Source organism: Sinohyriopsis cumingii, chromosome 1 (genome assembly GCF_028554795.1).
Source record: "Sinohyriopsis cumingii isolate HCF-2022 chromosome 1, ASM2855479v2, whole genome shotgun sequence".
In the NCBI taxonomy this organism is placed as follows: Eukaryota; Metazoa; Mollusca; class Bivalvia; order Unionida; family Unionidae; genus Sinohyriopsis; species Sinohyriopsis cumingii.
In genome coordinates, this window is record NC_142961.1 from 87,174,801 (window position 1) to 87,192,246 (window position 17,446).

The following is a 17,446-nucleotide window of genomic DNA, read 5'->3' on the forward strand; positions in this document are numbered from 1 at the left end:
TGCTGCAATTCATGATTCTGTACTCTGTTGTGAATGAGTTATTCAGGGAACAATGACATACTACCAAGCCTGATTGATGTCTTTTACAACCCAATTCTACAGACCATTTTAATGGGTTTAATATTGGTCAAAGAGTCCATAGCAGCACCACATTATATATAACATTATAACAAAGGAGATTTGAGCATTCAGTTTGTTTTCAATGTAAATGATTCTTTCATGCAATAAATTCATGTACAGCTATGCATCCAAATACAAATAATAGTTACCCTAAGAGACAAACTAATTTTTTTTAAACCATAGTTTTGAATTTCAGAACAACTGAAATGATGAAAAAACAAAACCGTGAAATGTGAATTCTTTTATATTTGTAGGTATTAATTTTCATGGATTTCCAAATATTACATTATTGTCTGTACTGAAATTTGAGGATTGTTGAAGAGTTATACTGTATTCATAGATGGACAAGTGTTAACTTGGCCATTATATTTATGGTCAGCGGTAAGCATGCGGTCAGTGAAAATTGTTACCTGATGAATATCAATCTTATAACTGTTTATAGAAAGCACTGCTAATGTTGGTACCTCAATCACATCAAGAACAATCACCAAAAACCTAAGAAATGTAACAATCATTTTGTACTGTCATTTACTGCAAGTATGGAACAAAAATAAAATAATAAATGTGTACTTGCTTAAATGGTGCTGTGACACTGGTATTAGCAAGTGCTGCCTCACACATAATATTGAAAACCATGTCTTGGTATTATTAAGTGAAAAAGTAAAATGAGGTAATAAGCATGCATCAGAGAACAGATTTACAGTTTGTGTGCATGTAAGAGGATAAAGTGGATAGTTGTTTAAGACAACCACTAGCATATAAATTATTATTACCTACTGGATAGTCCAAGAGTCTTCTGGATCCTTGGTCTAACTAAAGGTCATAGGACCACAAAAACCTAATTTCCAGGATTCTGATAGATCGCATGTGATAAGATTTATACACTTCCACCAAAGTGAAATGTATGGATTTTTCCAAGACTTTCTAGGGTCTCAAATACAGTATATGCATTGTGACTTTTGGACTGTACTCTCATTACAGTGGATGTGTACAAAGGGAGGCAAGGGGTTAAGTGTCCACTAAGGATAATGGATGTCCTCTGTAACTGCTGGATGTCCTTCCAATTTAGTTGAACTCCATCACAAATTACATTTTATGGCACTCTTTACTGATTATACTGCATTCACCCCACACGTCAACACACAAAACAAAATGATGGAGAAACCCTGATGCCTTCAACCATGGAAGATGTCAATATCACACATCTACCAATAAAAACTACACAATAGTATCATTGCCTGTGGCATTTATCAATGGTATAGATAAGAAACATACAGAAAAAGTACCAATTTTTAAATTGTTTGGAGCTGTTAACAAAGGACTACTGTATGCCAGAATAAAGGATATCACAACATGTCTTTTGAATCCAGTTGCCCATAATCAGCTGACCAACCATGAGACCCAAAGATGTTGTAAAAACCAAAAGGAATCAACAGAAGAAATAAACAAGTTTATCATAACAATCTTAAATCATCAATGAACCAATCATGTAAATATTCCAGGAGCCAACATACAACAATAAAATGGTCCAAAATAATTTAAAAAAGAGCAAACATGAGTCAATTTTCAAGAATTTCAATGCCTTGAACTTTAAAAGAAAAAATCCTGCACATTAAACAAAATTTCAAGGAAGTGCACAAACTTTGTGTGATACTCTTATATTTAACAAAAATGTTCTACAAAATGTTTGATAGCTAATGTATTGGAAGTTTTCCATTTCAATATTTTCACAAAGCTACTAAAATTAAAATGTCAATGTGATCACAACAGATAATATTATATAGATTGATTTCATATGTAGAGACCTGTGAATTCACTATTTTCTGTGAGTACCAATTTTCATAAACTTCTAAACACTGAAAATTCAAAGACCCACTGAACAATGATGCTTCTGTAGAAAGAAGGGGTATCCTTCCTCAAATCATAAACTGAAGTGCTATGCAAAAAAATATTTTTGTTGCAAAACCACAAGAATTTATACCCATGAAAATAAATGAATTCACAGTAGTCATTCTTACCACAATATCTTCTAGATTGTACAACTATAATTACAAGAAACCATAATCTGATTACAAATTGCCCTGCAGGGAAATGTCAATCACTTGCAATTTGGAAAGTGAATCATTCCCAGAAATAATCACCACTATTACAAGCATATGGGTAAGTACAAATTTGAATGGCATATCAGTAAAGAAAAGGACTGTCTCATTCTTGCAGATGGAATGAGACTACTGTGGCTGATCCACTGTGTTGACTTTTTATAAGGAATTCCCTATGAAAGTATTCCAGTAAGGTTTATTCCCCTTGAGCACTCTCCATATTTAAAAATTGGTATAAGCTGTATGGATAAACATTATGATTCTGCGAATGGAAATATTTTAGCTGCATCGAATCAGATTAATGGTTACATAAATACTTAACAGATTCAATGGATCTGCCCATTGGTCCAGTAGAGAGTATGTAGAAACATAAATAATACAAACTGCAAAAATATTCAGGAAGATAAATCCTTCCAAACAAAAGTTAGAATCCCATTAACATCAATAAAGTAGCCATAATTAAAAGCAAAACAAGCGGGGGATAATTTCTAGCTCTTGGCTTCTGATAGCAATCCTGGCTAGCTTTTGAATTGGATAATGATAAAAGAACCATTTCATTACACTTCCGTATCCTAAGGGATCCCACAACATGATGCATAGGTCACATGAGTTAGTCAAAAGTGATGGTCAGTTTGTGTTTTTGAAGTATTTCCATGAGAACAGGGATTTTCTTCATGTTTATCAAGGCTCCTGTCAAAGACCATTGGATTTGTTCATACTGTTACTTTTATATTGTACCTAATTTACAGCAATTCATTCTTATAGTAATTTTAATGGTCGGTGCTGCCACCATTATAGCAGATTATGGACTCCCAGCAAAACTAAAAACACCCCCTTGGTTGCACATGGATTTTTGCAAGAAACTATGGCTGACTGTTCACGGTTACAGATGAACAAAAGGTTTCCACTGCAACTATATCAAGTAATAATATCGTTCATGACAACAAACTTGAGCATATTGTTGGGTTAGTGTTGGAGCAGTTAACAGGGCTACTATTGCCCTGTTTGCCTCAAGTGACATCATGAGAGAAGAACAAAGGGTTTTATTCTTGAGGATTCCAACTGCAACTATATCTAGTACTGATAACATTCATGACCTTGAGGTGCAGCATGCTGGTGGGGATCACAGAACTGCGGGACAGTCTTATCGCTCAACAAGGCTATTCTTGCCCTCTTTGACTCTAGCAATGTCACAAGAGTCATGTGACATAAACATAATCACACACAGACCAGATAAATAACCAGTGCACTGAAAATGAACAGTTGTGACAGCCACAAGCTGATCTCCAACAAAGCCTCTCTAGTAATCAGTTGTCCTTACCTCCCAGTAATAGGATTTTCGCTGCACTGAATAGTTTAAAATAGTTTTCATGCTCAAATGCTGTCAGTCCATATTCCAACTTGCCAAAATAAAAATGTTTCTCTTAGGCACATTTTTTAAGACTCAAGAAGGATGGTACGCACAGATTGATTCTTGACTGCAAACATTTGAATCAATGCATAGAAAAACATCATTGAGAAAGAAAATTTTGATTCTGCTGTTTATTCTATTCATATTCATGCTTTGCACAGACAAGATTTTGTTGCAACAACACAGTTCATGAATCCGCTTGCCTTCCAAATGGGTTGTCCACTACTCCTCAAGTATTCACACAGTTATTAAAGCCTATTTTTGCATGCTTGTGCAATACTGGCCATTGTAATGTAATGTACATTGATGAGTTTATTAATGGCAGACATATTCACTGATCATGTAACAAATGTACAAGACACTGCATTTGGTGGATATCCTGTGATCTGTTAAATCAAGTTATTGTGTTTGGGGGCTTTATTCTTAATTTTATTTACAAGACTGTTTGCCTTACACAAAAAGGCTGACAGTTCACTATCTTATTGCCAGTGCTTGCTAAGCCATTTTCCTTTCCCATTTTGGGATTTTGTTAGTTAGATTGATTGGAAATATGGTTGCCAGTGACCCTGGAGTGCCATACATGCCCCTGTGCTACAGAGCCCTTGGCACAGAGAAGAACTACAATTTGAAATTTCGTAAGGATTACTATTTTGAAAGTCACATGGTTTTCAGTAGCAAAGGTCTCAAGCTTGTTCATTGGTGGATTTAAAATGTGCATTTCACCAATCGCCTGTCTCTGTTCCCAAGCTTCACATGGTTCATAGTGATAATATTAACATAAGGGGGGGTGTAGAGTTAACTATGATTTAGCTTATCATAACGGATTAAGATACAGTGCCATCAGTACAGCCAAATCTGCTATTAGCACAGTTCTTGTTTTGTCAAATGGTTCACATTATTCTCAACACCCATTGCTCAAATGTTTTAGGGCATGTATATTTAACAAGAGTGTGTGTGTGTGATTTGGATTTTTAATGTAGCTTTAACAATTTTTCAGTCATACTGCTATAATGTCTGCAGTGTGGCAGTTTATAGTGATGTTTAAAACTGGGGCATCATGACGCAGACAAGTAGCATGATATCCCACCCAGTCACATTATCCTGACATCAGGCCAACCAGTCCCAACACTAACCTCTTAATGCCTCGGTCGGGGATCGAACCCATGACCTCCCGCATCTAAGGCAGATGTTCTAACCACTAAGCCACCGGAGCGGTAACAAGAAACATAATTTATCCAAGAATGTAGTCACATGGGATGTCAATACTATGCTAAGATACTTATAGTCATTTTCACTAGTTCATATACCTCCCTTGAAATTCCTCTCACATGCACTGATTATGCTTCTAGCATTGTTTTCTTGGCACAAAAGGCAAACCCATCATTTTTAAATCTTAGAAATTTGAGTGTAAATGAGAACAGTGTTACCTTTATAATAGGTGATTTTGTAAGCAATCATGTCCAGGAAAATCATCTGGGTGAAATCTGCACCAGACAGATGACTTGTACAGTCACTCTTGTAGATGTTTAGACAAAAAGTATTACCAATAATGAAATCAAACTATTCATAAGTCTCAAGGCCCTTTTTTGGAAAGTGAACAGGGACATTATTTTAAGATGATTAAAATCCACCTTGCACATTTCTGGCATCAATACTGAATTTTTACTGTACATAGTATAAGAATGACTTTTGCTAGTGCTACTTTTTCAGAGAAGGTACCTGTGACTACAACAGTAAACATGGTTGGATGGAGCAGATACTCAATATTATCCAAAACCTATTTGATATGGCTTGACATTCATTGAAATGCTGTTTGAATCAGCTCCAACCCATTGACGGTAAATTCATAACATGCGTTTACCATGTTCAGCTGAATTTGTCTCTATAAAAAATTTTCATGATTTTATGATGTGCAGTGATTTGTTTTTTTTTTACCCTACCATGCTTTTATCACATGATACACTCTAAACATCTGTGAGGTCTCTTAGGGTATGGAATTGTTAATGAAATAAAAAAATTAAATGATACTTATCAAGTTGAAGTTTGATGACAATTTCATTTAACCTGTAGTATCCTTTGGTATCACATACCCAACCAAGCTCCCAGTCTCTCATCTTGTGTTCTGTGAATTCTCTAAAGAAAGACCAGTCATGTGACCTATGCATCCTCTCATGTGATCCCTAAGGGTACTACAGATTTAATGAAATTATCATCAAACTTTAGCTTGGTAAGTATTATTCAATTTCCAAATATTTCTGCAGATTTTGATTTTTCTTTTCAACATAAGAGTTGCAACATTAGCGATGAGAAAGGTAAAGTTTACAATTCAATGGGATAGCATTTATAAGATAAATTTGATTCAGGCTGAAAGAAAATGGGGGTTTGAATAAAGAGAAAGAAATGATGGAAAACCACAAGAATGGAAAAAGACAATAAAACTTTAATTTGCATTGTTTTAATAACACATCATAAAAGTTATCCTTCCATGTTTTTTTAAGACCACATTATGTACTTAAGTATCAGATAACAGGTAGATTCACGACATCCAGCCTAGAAAATATCTACTTGTAATACTTTTAACTTTTCTCCATTTTGCTTTTGATACAAGCAGTCATTTCTTGTGAGGATGATATGAAATTTGCTTTACTGTATATACTCACTTATAAGTCATGTCTAACTATAAATTGCACCAACCCAGATCTGCTGTCAAATAATGTGCTGGAAGATCTGGGTCTATGTAGTTTGTTATAAGTAATCAGTAGAAGAAACAAGATGGACCCTGATCTGCTGGTACATTAAAAGATATAAAATCAGGGACTATGTTGTTGGACTCAAATTATAAGTGAGTATATATGGTACTTTATTTCTCCACATTGAACCAAATTAAGTCAATTTCCAGACTACTGTTACAAACACCATGTGGCATAATATTTCTCCCATCAAATTATTTTAAATGGGGACCATTTTTGGATAAAATGTATCAAGTAGTGAAAGGATATAGTAGAGTTTCATTTTTGGATAAAATATATCAAGTAGTGAGAGGAAATAGTAGAGTTTCATTTTTGGATAAAATATATTAAGTAGTGAGAGGAAATAGTAGAGTTTCATGTATGTTACATACCAGTATTCATTGAACACAGAACCAACTGGAAACCTGATACTCCAGTATATATTTTGTGGTCAAATTTTTTTGCATGGGCCTGGTATTCAATAAGAGGAAAAACTGTTGGATAGCATTACTAATCTGATTAGGCAGTTTTATATAGTATTCTGCTAGTTCTATACAAGCCGCTTGGCAGTGCGCATTTACTTACACTCAAAGATGTGTTCCTAAATTTATGATGATCCTCTTTCCGAACCTGTTGTTGATACAAAGTCATACATAACAGTTATATAAAAAAATAGTCAAAAATGTAAATATCCCGACATTTAAAAATAATAAATATTCCTTCTGTTCAAACATGCAATTTAGAATATTGCAATTATTCTCAAATATCTTGTCCAGAAAATTAATATCTTTATTCTCAAGCTTGTGTGTTGATATACCTGGGAAGTTCAATAAGTTCAGAAGTGGGTTAGGGAAACTAGGTTGCAGTATGTCCTTGCCTGGCAAAAAAGAACACTTACAGAATAATATTTGGGTGTTTTCTTTTACCAATAATGATTTCTGGTTTCAGTTCTGGTGGGTTTTTTTCTTTTTCTTTGTAAAGTCATGACAGTCTGTTTGTGTACATGAATTGCTGTTGATTACAACCAATCACATTACCCAAATGTTCACAGTAATGTCATTACTTTAATTTCTGTAAACTTGGGGAAACTTAACGAACCATGGCAGATATTTGCTGAATCTGGTTGAGTGAAAATAAAGTATTAACAAAAGCAGCTGATTAAAGCCAAACAAGTCTCAATAATTGCCAGAAAATTGTCTCTAACAGTGGCCATGACCCAGATTACAAAAATGTACACAACTGCAGATTGAAGTGAGTTCTGATATCATGACTGTTTCATGATATCAAGATTGTGATAACTGAATATATCAAGAAACTGATGCAAGTCTATTCAAATTAAAGATAAACTACATTTTCTTTCACAAAAGACTGAAACCATCCAACAATACAGTGATATTTTGGTTATTTAAAATGCTACTATAGGTCTCAAAACCAAACAGAAGAAGTCTAAAATGAAGTTATCAAGGGAAGATCTGCCATTGAATAAAATAGAGATTACAAGATCTTTTGAAACTAATCAATGTTGGCCGCTTGTTTAAGGAACTACATAATCATGAGTTGTGGTGCATTTCAAGTGACCAATAACAACAAGTTCAGTTAATCCACATGATAATTAAGTGGTTACACAATGTGATCTGATAGTCATCCATTAAGTGGCTACACAATATGATCTAATATTCATCCATTAAGTGGTTACACAATGTGATCTGATAGTCATCCATTAAGTGGCTACACAATGTGATCTGATAGTCATCCATTAAACTCTAGTGCTTTTGAGTAAAGAAAACCTTATGGGTGGAACATTCCCAAGTTTATATTCCAACACAAATTTGTTATTTATTTGTCAGTTTCAGGAATCATGCTTGATGTCCAGAAACTGTATGTATTATTCAAAAAATTATTACAAAGTTGAAACTATAGTGACTGGAAAAATTAAGGGTTGGGATATTTACATTAATGATGGTATATATAACAATGACAATGAAATTCTTATAGAAATACATTTTCTACATATGGAACAAATGAGTTTTGAAAATATAAAAAGAAAAACAATTCTGGCAAATGAAGAAAGCACCAATACTATCCAATAAAGTTCAGATGGCAGTCTGTTTCTATGAATTGTCAATGTGTACCTTATTTACTCGCTTATAAGTTGAGCCAAGCTGCAAAAAACAAAGATCCTGATCTGCCGTAGCATAATGTATTTGCAGATCCGGGTCTATGTTTTTTCTACTGATTATTTCTTACAAACTGCACAGACCCAGATCTGCCAGCACAATATGTATCAGCAGATCTGGGTCTGTGCAGTTTGCAGTTGGACTAGACTTATAAGCGGGTAAAGACAGTATGAAAGCATGGGACAAGCATTACAAGAGATAAATTAATTTATGAACCACTATGTAGACTTGTGACATCTTTATGGTAAAAACTATTAAAAGCAGTAATTAAATTACTGTTTATTTCATTCAACACTCACTTAATCATCCTTTTCAAACTTTTTAGCAAACAACACAAAATGAGACCTTATCTAGAATAAAGCATCAAGATATATTCTATTAAATTGGATAAAACAAGATATGCATAGATTTATTTTTCATAATAATAGGAATGGACATGAATATCACATGACTGAACATGGTGGTATGATTTTCTGCCCATATTTCAGTCTGTTACATTTTTTTAATTAAAAAAATGATAGTATGGGAAACTTTGTTCTTTAAAAATAAATTGACTTATTCTATGTCAAAGGGCATGAAGGTATTCAGTACTGTTCCCACCCAGTTACATATGTTTGGAATATATAACTCAGAGCAATGTCATTGACTCCCCATCTTGAACATGCCCAGTTTTTATTACATGTTACTCCACATACTCAAGGTAGTCTTCATCCCCACCCTAAAATAGTGACTCAAAGGTCATAACCAAAATCTGTAACATACAAGAACTATCTTCCTGCTAGAAATGCAAATACCAAATAAAGTTTTATTATCTTTTTAATATAATTTAAAAATGTCATTGCAACTTCAATTCTTTTTGGGACACTGGACCTTTGACCTCCCAAAGACCCAAGAACAGTACCCCTCATACTCAAGGTTATGACATCCAAAAGTTTACTTCCAACTTTGGTGAATTTTCACCCTGCAGTCTGATGCTAATGTATGGAGATACATTGTTTGTACAGCACATGGTGAGTTTTTGTCAAGGTCTTTTAAAAAAGTTTTAATGGACTTCCAAATGTTTTGAAGTTTTGAAGTTTTTCTTACAGAAACCGAACTTGTCATAAATTTACAATGTGATTAGTGTGCCATTTCAGCAAAGGGACACTACTCTATTTGTTAACTACCAGAACATCTGAATGACTGAATTTCATCCAATTGTTTTATTATTAATATTTTTTTGGGGGGGAGAAATGTAAAATTAACAATAAATAACAAAACCTCTAAATTTAACAAGTCAAATATTTTCGTTGAATTTTAACATTTTGCATTCCTTAGCTAATATGAAGGGGTTTTGGACCAAAATCAATGAACTGTTTCAATAAATTCAAGGACTGTGCATGGAAACCTCTGAAATCAAGGGATTTTTCAAGGTTGTACAAGCTATGGGATAATCATGTTTATATAGAATTAAAGTTGTAAAAATAAAATATAAGGAATGAGAAGAGCATCATGAATACATCTCGCCACCTGCATGATACAGCAGTTACCGTATATACTTGCTTAAGTCGAACCCAGCTGCAAACTGCACAGACCCAAATCTGCCATCACACAGTGTGCAGGCAGATTTGAGATCCATGTTCTTTGCAGTTGGAATGGACTTGTAAGCTAGCATACACAGTACCCATGCAAAACCAATCAGCGAAACATCTAGACAGTTTTGGATTGTATTAGACCTTTCTAAATGCATTGCTACAAAAAGAACAGATGTATCTACAATCACTAAAAAACAAGAAGATTATACATGGATTTCAAAGAAGCTGATATCACTAATGAATAAAACTGAAGAGCTATGTAAGCACTGCCTACATAAAATCCACTAATATCTAACTGTATACAATCATCAGTAACTCATTCTTTAATGGCAAGCAACTATTTTTGCACATGGTTGAAACTTTAAATAAAGGTTAAAAAAGTTTTATTTATTTTTAGGCCATGATGTGTAAGAAATACATGCAAGTAATAAGGTTAGATAAGTGGACATTACAATGAAGTTACTATAAATAATATGAGCCCAACTGCAAAATAAAAACAACAGAGATCCTGGACTGCTATCACATATTATACTGGCAGATCAGTCTGTGTTGTCTGTTCTACTGATAAACTTCTAACAAGCTGCAAAGACACAGGTCTACACGCGCATTATGTGATGACAGATCTGGGTCTGTGCAGTTTGCAGCTGGACTCAACTTATAAGCAATTACATATGGTTGAGTTGTTTATCATTTCAACAGAGTTTTTTTTACAGTAACTAGTAAAACAATGGAATGGAATTATGGGATGGAATTATAAACACAAGATACTTACTGACAGAACCATCTCATTCTCTGAATGTCTGTACAACAAATGATGTGGCTTTCCATTTGCAAAATTACCTGGCTTGCCAACACCATCTAGATTGAAAGAGAAATCAAAAAAGTATGAAAATAAATATTTTCTTTTTTTCTCCTAATAGACATTTTGTGTTCCTATGATCTTACTTAAATTTAAACATTTAAAAACACATCTACATTTATTGATGATATGTACTGAGAAAAGAGCTACATGCGTTACAACATGGTGCAAGAAGTTTCCTAAGTAAGTTTACTTAGGTAAAGACAGATGTACAATGAGAAAGTATTTTTATTTAATAAATGTACCTGCAATTATATATGGAGGAAACTGGAGTGTGGGGGTGTGCAAGGTGAATTTTAAACTGAATTGAAATATACATGATATCTAGGGAAGGCAGATTTTTAAAAATATATGCCAGGGTACTCTGATTACTCAATGATTTCCTTTGAAAATTTTACAATTATAAATTGCAGCCGTGGACGACTACTCCAAAATGAAAGTGCCTTCCTTGGGTCCTGAGTATATTTTACAGGAACAGTCATGACTTCATTACTCTAAAGCCAATTTAAAATAACAGTTAACTAATACAAGGTATGCATGAATAAAGATTACTGTCACCCACTCTCAATGAAATACTGTTGAATTTTGTTATGCACCACAAAAGAATATTTGAGCAGCGAGCAGAAATCACTTATCTGTTAATAAAATAAGACTTCAAAAAGAAAGAAGAAAAAATCCCACAAGAGCTGATTTTGTGCAGAAGCTCAGAAGATACCCCTGCTTCTGCTGCATAAGCCAGACTAGGAAAGAAATTATCTTATGCCCCGGGATATGGATGACCCTAACCAGATGTTGGGTTAAATCAAACATTGTCTCAAGATAAATGACCACAATGAAAGTTTGGTGGAAACTGATGTCTACTACAATATGTACCCTACAACATGTTTAAAGCAATGTTGAATTGAGAGAAGGTTACATGTAGCTTCCACTTTTGATATGCAACATGCAGTCATCCAAAGATGTACACACACTTCAAGTTTGGTCACTTACACTGAAAAATACAAGTTAAAGGCCAGACATGGCTGAATTTCACCAAAAGAACTTAAGCTGAGGATCCAGTGATCTGATTTGGCTGAAATTTTAAATCTAGTTTGACACTGACCAATCATATGTATTCAACACAGACTTAACTTAATGACTTATGTTCATGAAATGGAGGCCAGGACATGATTTGTAAACAAGGTTGAGTAGTCCTAATAGGTCTCAGTGAATCAGTTTTGGTGTGCAACAAATCCTCATCCCAAAACTAACATACACTACAAGCTTGTGGAAAGGGGAAAAGGATTTCAAGAACTGAAACAAATTTTATGCAGTGCTAAATTATGTTCCTAAAAGTAAGTCACAGTGACCCACTTTTCATGTGGGACACAACTTCATCTTAAGATGATGCAATTTTGGTATGAACAAGTACAGAAGCTTAAACAGTGAATACTAATGCAGAAAGAGAGACAAAACAATTATATACTATTGGCTTGTCAATGCTATGGTAAGAAAAGCTATACAATTTGTCTCTTTACACCCATCTACAAAATCATATATTTTGACAATACAAGGCAAGATACAAATTTCATTAGTGTTCAATACAAAAGGACATAATCTTCATGTTACATATGGTTGAAAGTAATGACACAGATGCCTGTTTATGACTACTTACGGATAGCATAACCCTGGTTAATCTGTACATAAACTCCACTGGTTGGATCCAGGTAAACAACTATAAAGTCATGTGTAGAGTGCCTGAAATAAAAAAAATAGCAATTTAGTTCAAAAGTCAAATATTTTATGATGACTAAGTAATTCCATCCTTTCTGTAGCCATTTCACCAATACTTTCAACTTTTCAATAGGTAAATAATATTCTGTTTCTTGAACGCTTTGTGATGAATTATTTTGCCTATTATTACCCCCAAACATTTGCTTAAATCCTAACAAGGCATTTACAAATAAACAAGAATCCCCTTGTAAAAAGATGATCATTTTGGAGTAGCCAGAAAGTATGATGGATTAATTAGAAACCATTATTAATGTTAAGATCAGACACTGAACTATTCCCTAATGGCTGATTCAAGCTGGCCAGGAGAGGGATTGATGCTTTTGTTGTTGTTGTTGTTGTAGGGTTTAAGCCATTTTTCAGCACACAATAGACTATACATGGCAGCCAGTATTAATGGTGGAGGAAGAACCCGGGAAATCCCCGGTAAGAACCACCAACCCACGAGAAGCTACTGGCAAGCTTTCTCACATACCCACATTGGCTGAATCCAAGACTCGAACCCATGCAGACAGAGGTGAGATGGATGTGATCCGTAATGGAGAGTGCTTTAGACCAGTCGGGGCCCCTGAGAGGGATTGAAAGCTAATGATTAAGCCACGATGTGGAGGAGGAAATATAATTATTGCAACAAGAGTTCACTGAAGGGGCTGATGTTCTAATCACCAAAATGAATTTACAGGAATCCAAGACAAGTCTATTTCTTCCAGACTTTTATTTTTCTTAATTTTTCCTAATTGCTAAGTACTGAAACCATCTCTGATATTCTTGAGAAACTCCAAGAAACTAAATTTAGTAAAAAAAATATTTCACAATACACCTGTTCAACCACAATTCTCTGTTTTGACCTTTCACTTTGACCCCCAATATCGTAGAATGAAAATTATTGAATCTGTGATTAATATGGTTTGGAAGAAAAAAAGAAAAAAAAAGACAACTAAGTTATTAAAGTGGTATAACTAAAGGCAGTCTACCATCTGTTATGTATATTTAATTTGTATTTGTGTGCAAGACCTTTGTCTGTAATTGAGAGTAGAGGTTTAGCAAACCTGAAAATTCTAATTTTTTTATTATGTTTGTAAGCTATAATTAAGTTGTTTACTGATATATGAGTTCAAGATCTAGCCTTATCTACAAGCTAAGAATGTTCTGCAAGCGAACTTGTGACATACATCCTGTTTATTTTATTGTGTCATAGATTTAATATAAGGTTGTGGCCAAAATATTATTCATTCCTATCTTAAGACCAGCCAGTGGAATTATTTTAAGTTGTGTTCAGATATAATTATAGAGAGAAATCATTTATTGCAAAGTTATTCATTGAAATTACAAAGTACTCAATGACTTTTTGGATTAAAAAAATATTTTGGGATTAGAAAATTGATTGCTTGTTTGGTTTTAACTTTTCTTGTTACAAAGCTTAAGCCCATAGGGATAACAGTGGTCAGAGCAGTTCCATTCTCATTCACAGCCTATTAAATACTGCAAAAGTGCTTCAATAAAAACTCCATGCCAATGCCACCAGTCATGAAAAAGGGACTTATGATAACAAGATTTGCGATATAGCTGCTATAGTGTCATGTTGAAGGTCAGCTAGGCACCATTTTCATTCAATTCATTCAAACTGGTCCTGACCATTGGTTTTTAAACCCCAGAAATTGATGGAATTTTTCGTTAACCCAAGTACAATGCATCCACAAACTTTGGTCCACAAATGTGATTTGAACTAATGTCATTATGCAGAAAACATTATTCTCTTCCTTAGTCAGTGACGTTGACCTTTGATATTTTGACCCTGGATCACAAGTCTTGTTTCTTTCCCCAAGTACAAGCCATCCAATTATGTTTTACACCTGTGGATACTTAATTTATTGTTTTAAAAATGAAATTAGTAATAGACCAATGAAAAGATGGCCAATATTATACTATATTTTCAACCTTGTAGCAGACATATCAAATACGAACATATTTCTCAAATTACACTAGCCGAATTAGCATATCATCAACATTGTTAAAATTACAAAATATTAGTAGCAGCAGTAGTAGTAGAAGCAGTAGTAGTAGTGGTAGCAGTTGTTGTTTAATTATATACAAGTTCTTACTATACACCTGAGTGTATGTGTTTAATACAAATTTTAGACTGCATTATAAGAATTCTATTTGCTATTTACAAGTGTTATTGGAATAAAAGCACTCAGTGATCATAGATAGTACTTTAAGGTAGTTTCACACTGAATTAAACTTTTCTTATTTTTGCAGGAGTTTTTGCAGCATATTTATGAAGGAGACACAAGTTAACAAACTAGAATATCGAACACTAACCCAAACTATATTCCCTTTTCAATAAAAGAGCATCAAATAGAATGTCTAAAAAAAGTATGAAATAGAATGTCATATGAATAAGCATCAACTAGAATGGTATATGAAAAAAGCATCGAATAGAAGGTCACATGAAAAAAGCATAAAATAGAATGCCATATGAAAAAGCATCGAATAGAAGGTCACATGAAAGAAGTATAAAATAGAATGCCATATGAAAAAGCATCGAATAGAAGGTCACATGAAAAAAGCATAAAATAGAATGTCATATGAAAAAGCATCGAATAGAAGGTCACATGAAAAAAGCATAAAATAGAATGTCATATGAAAAAAGCACCCAATAGAAGGTCACATGAAAAAACCATAAAATTGAATGTCATATGAAAAGCGTCCAATAGACAGGTCACATGAAAAAAGCATAAAATAGAATGTCATATGAAAAAGGCATTAAATATAATATCATATGAAAGAACATGATTTGGTTCATTAAAAGTCAAGTTTTTGAAAAAAAGTATTTAGCATTTCATGTTAGACCACATGACTTCAAGTAAACCTAGGCAGATAAGCAAATCATATGCAGTCAAAAACAGAATTTTCCCAATGGATATGTTATTTCTATTATCATGATTTTAGGTTATATACAGGTTATATACAGGTATAGTTTAAGCTGTGTACTTTTCTTTCACAGTACGTTTCACAGTAAGTGTTCTTTCTGAAAACAAAATACAATGGAATTCTTTCATAATAACACCAATATACAAAATGAAATGTGATTTTTTTATACTTTCAAAACAAGCCAAATAAAAGGAGTGTATGACTTACAACTAAATCTTTTTAAGCATAAAACTTCTTAAGTTTGAATTTATAATCAACAGATTCCTGATTAGCTTTAGAATTTTTTTAATAAAAATACCTTTCACTGTATATAAATGTGAGTATCATCACATCAGTAGTTGTGGACTCCACCTTAAAGACCAGATCCAACTTTTCCATTACTGCCGCAAACAAGGGAGGAGGACTGAATTTGTACTGCACAATAGTCTCTCCGCCAAAATGTCCTGAGGCTTCTGTTAAAGACACATCAACCATGCCATAATTATCTTAGGTAATTACTTTTAACCTATTTTAGTATATGTACTATTCAAAATATTCAAACAATGTCTGTGATCATTAAAATCACTCAAATAGCCATTCTAATCATCTGACCATATAAAAATTCCCACTTGTAAGAAGACTATGTGCTTCATAATTAGACAATCTCTGAATTAATTCCCTTTGGCAAAAAAAACCCAATGAGCTCCAAGACTTTTCTAGGGCTGTAATGATGATTCTATACAGTGTCCCAAAGCATTATAATAAGGGAATCATTTCCTTTCAGTGCCATTAAATCTATGTTTTTTTTTAATTAGGGCCTGCCAGTTATTATCAAATATGCTTGTATTTTCAAAACAAAATTCTTACCTCAGTTCATGTCAAATCATGAATAAATTTTTTTTTAAATAGTCACCATTATACAGTAAATGGGTTTCCCTGTAAAAGATCAAAGCGTGTGGTGGTTGAAAGGACCTGAAGACATTCCTTGATATTCTCCTTAAGATGAATGTACATTCTTACCTTGATGGCATCTTTCCCCTGCAAAGGCAATGAGTGAACAGTTACACTTGTATTTCTTATTCTGCCAAAGATCCATGCAGATTCCCTTGTTAAGACATGGGTTGGGGGAGCAGCCACTGTCACAAGCAGCCGACAGAGCTGAAACAGACATAAAACAGATTCATCAATTACATTTTAAAACTACAAAACTGAATTATTTTGAAGGCTGATTTCAAAATGTTCTCCATATATGGACAGCTGAATTACATCATATTGTGGCAAAATCTTAATTAACTTAAATCATTCAACCAAGTGTGAAGGTTTTCTCTTCTTTTTCTGCCTTAAAGCTCTTTTTGTAAAAAATGTTTTTACCTTGATAATTGTATTCTATAATTAAGAAGTTTAGGCATCAACCAAACATAAATGACAAGGTATCTTGCATTTTAATGTCCTCAGTTTGAGGGAAAAACACATACTTAATGTGCTAAAAACTTTACTAGAATGTGGTAAAAACGTAGAAGATCTGCACTAGTTACAACAGAAAACCATTCTTAACTTGTGCAGTATAATGTGTATTGTAATACAGCAGAGGATAAAAGTATCACTTAATGTAAGGTACATTTTATCATTATAACTAAGATAATGTTGTGAGTCCTTAGAAGTGCCTGATGCTTCACTGGCCATCTCGCAAGCTCTTCTGGTCCATGACCAGTACAGCTAATAAACAATCGGTAATCACCATGCAGTAATGGGTTCCATTTGCAACTGTTGTAGACTGTCTGTGTATAATCAATT

At 33.7% G+C, this 17,446-nt stretch overlaps 1 protein-coding gene and 1 non-coding gene across 2 annotated transcripts in view; both read right to left on the reverse strand.

Annotated features, from left to right (window-relative positions):
* The window catches only part of LOC149807292 (axotactin-like), a 228,898-nt gene that overhangs the window by 51,164 nt on the left and 160,288 nt on the right, over positions 1-17,446 (reverse strand). The window contains exons 23-27 of the mRNA XM_089964906.1: positions 16,673-16,810; positions 15,972-16,125; positions 12,624-12,706; positions 10,883-10,968; positions 6,945-6,989 (exon numbers count right to left, since the gene is read on the reverse strand). Of these exons, the coding sequence (XP_089821032.1) occupies positions 6,945-6,989; positions 10,883-10,968; positions 12,624-12,706; positions 15,972-16,125; positions 16,673-16,810 (506 nt within the window). The remainder of the gene's footprint in view (positions 1-6,944; positions 6,990-10,882; positions 10,969-12,623; positions 12,707-15,971; positions 16,126-16,672; positions 16,811-17,446) is intronic.
* On the reverse strand, positions 4,771-4,843 carry Trnal-uag (transfer RNA leucine (anticodon UAG)). The gene has a single exon. It is a non-coding gene; the product is annotated as a tRNA-Leu (tRNA).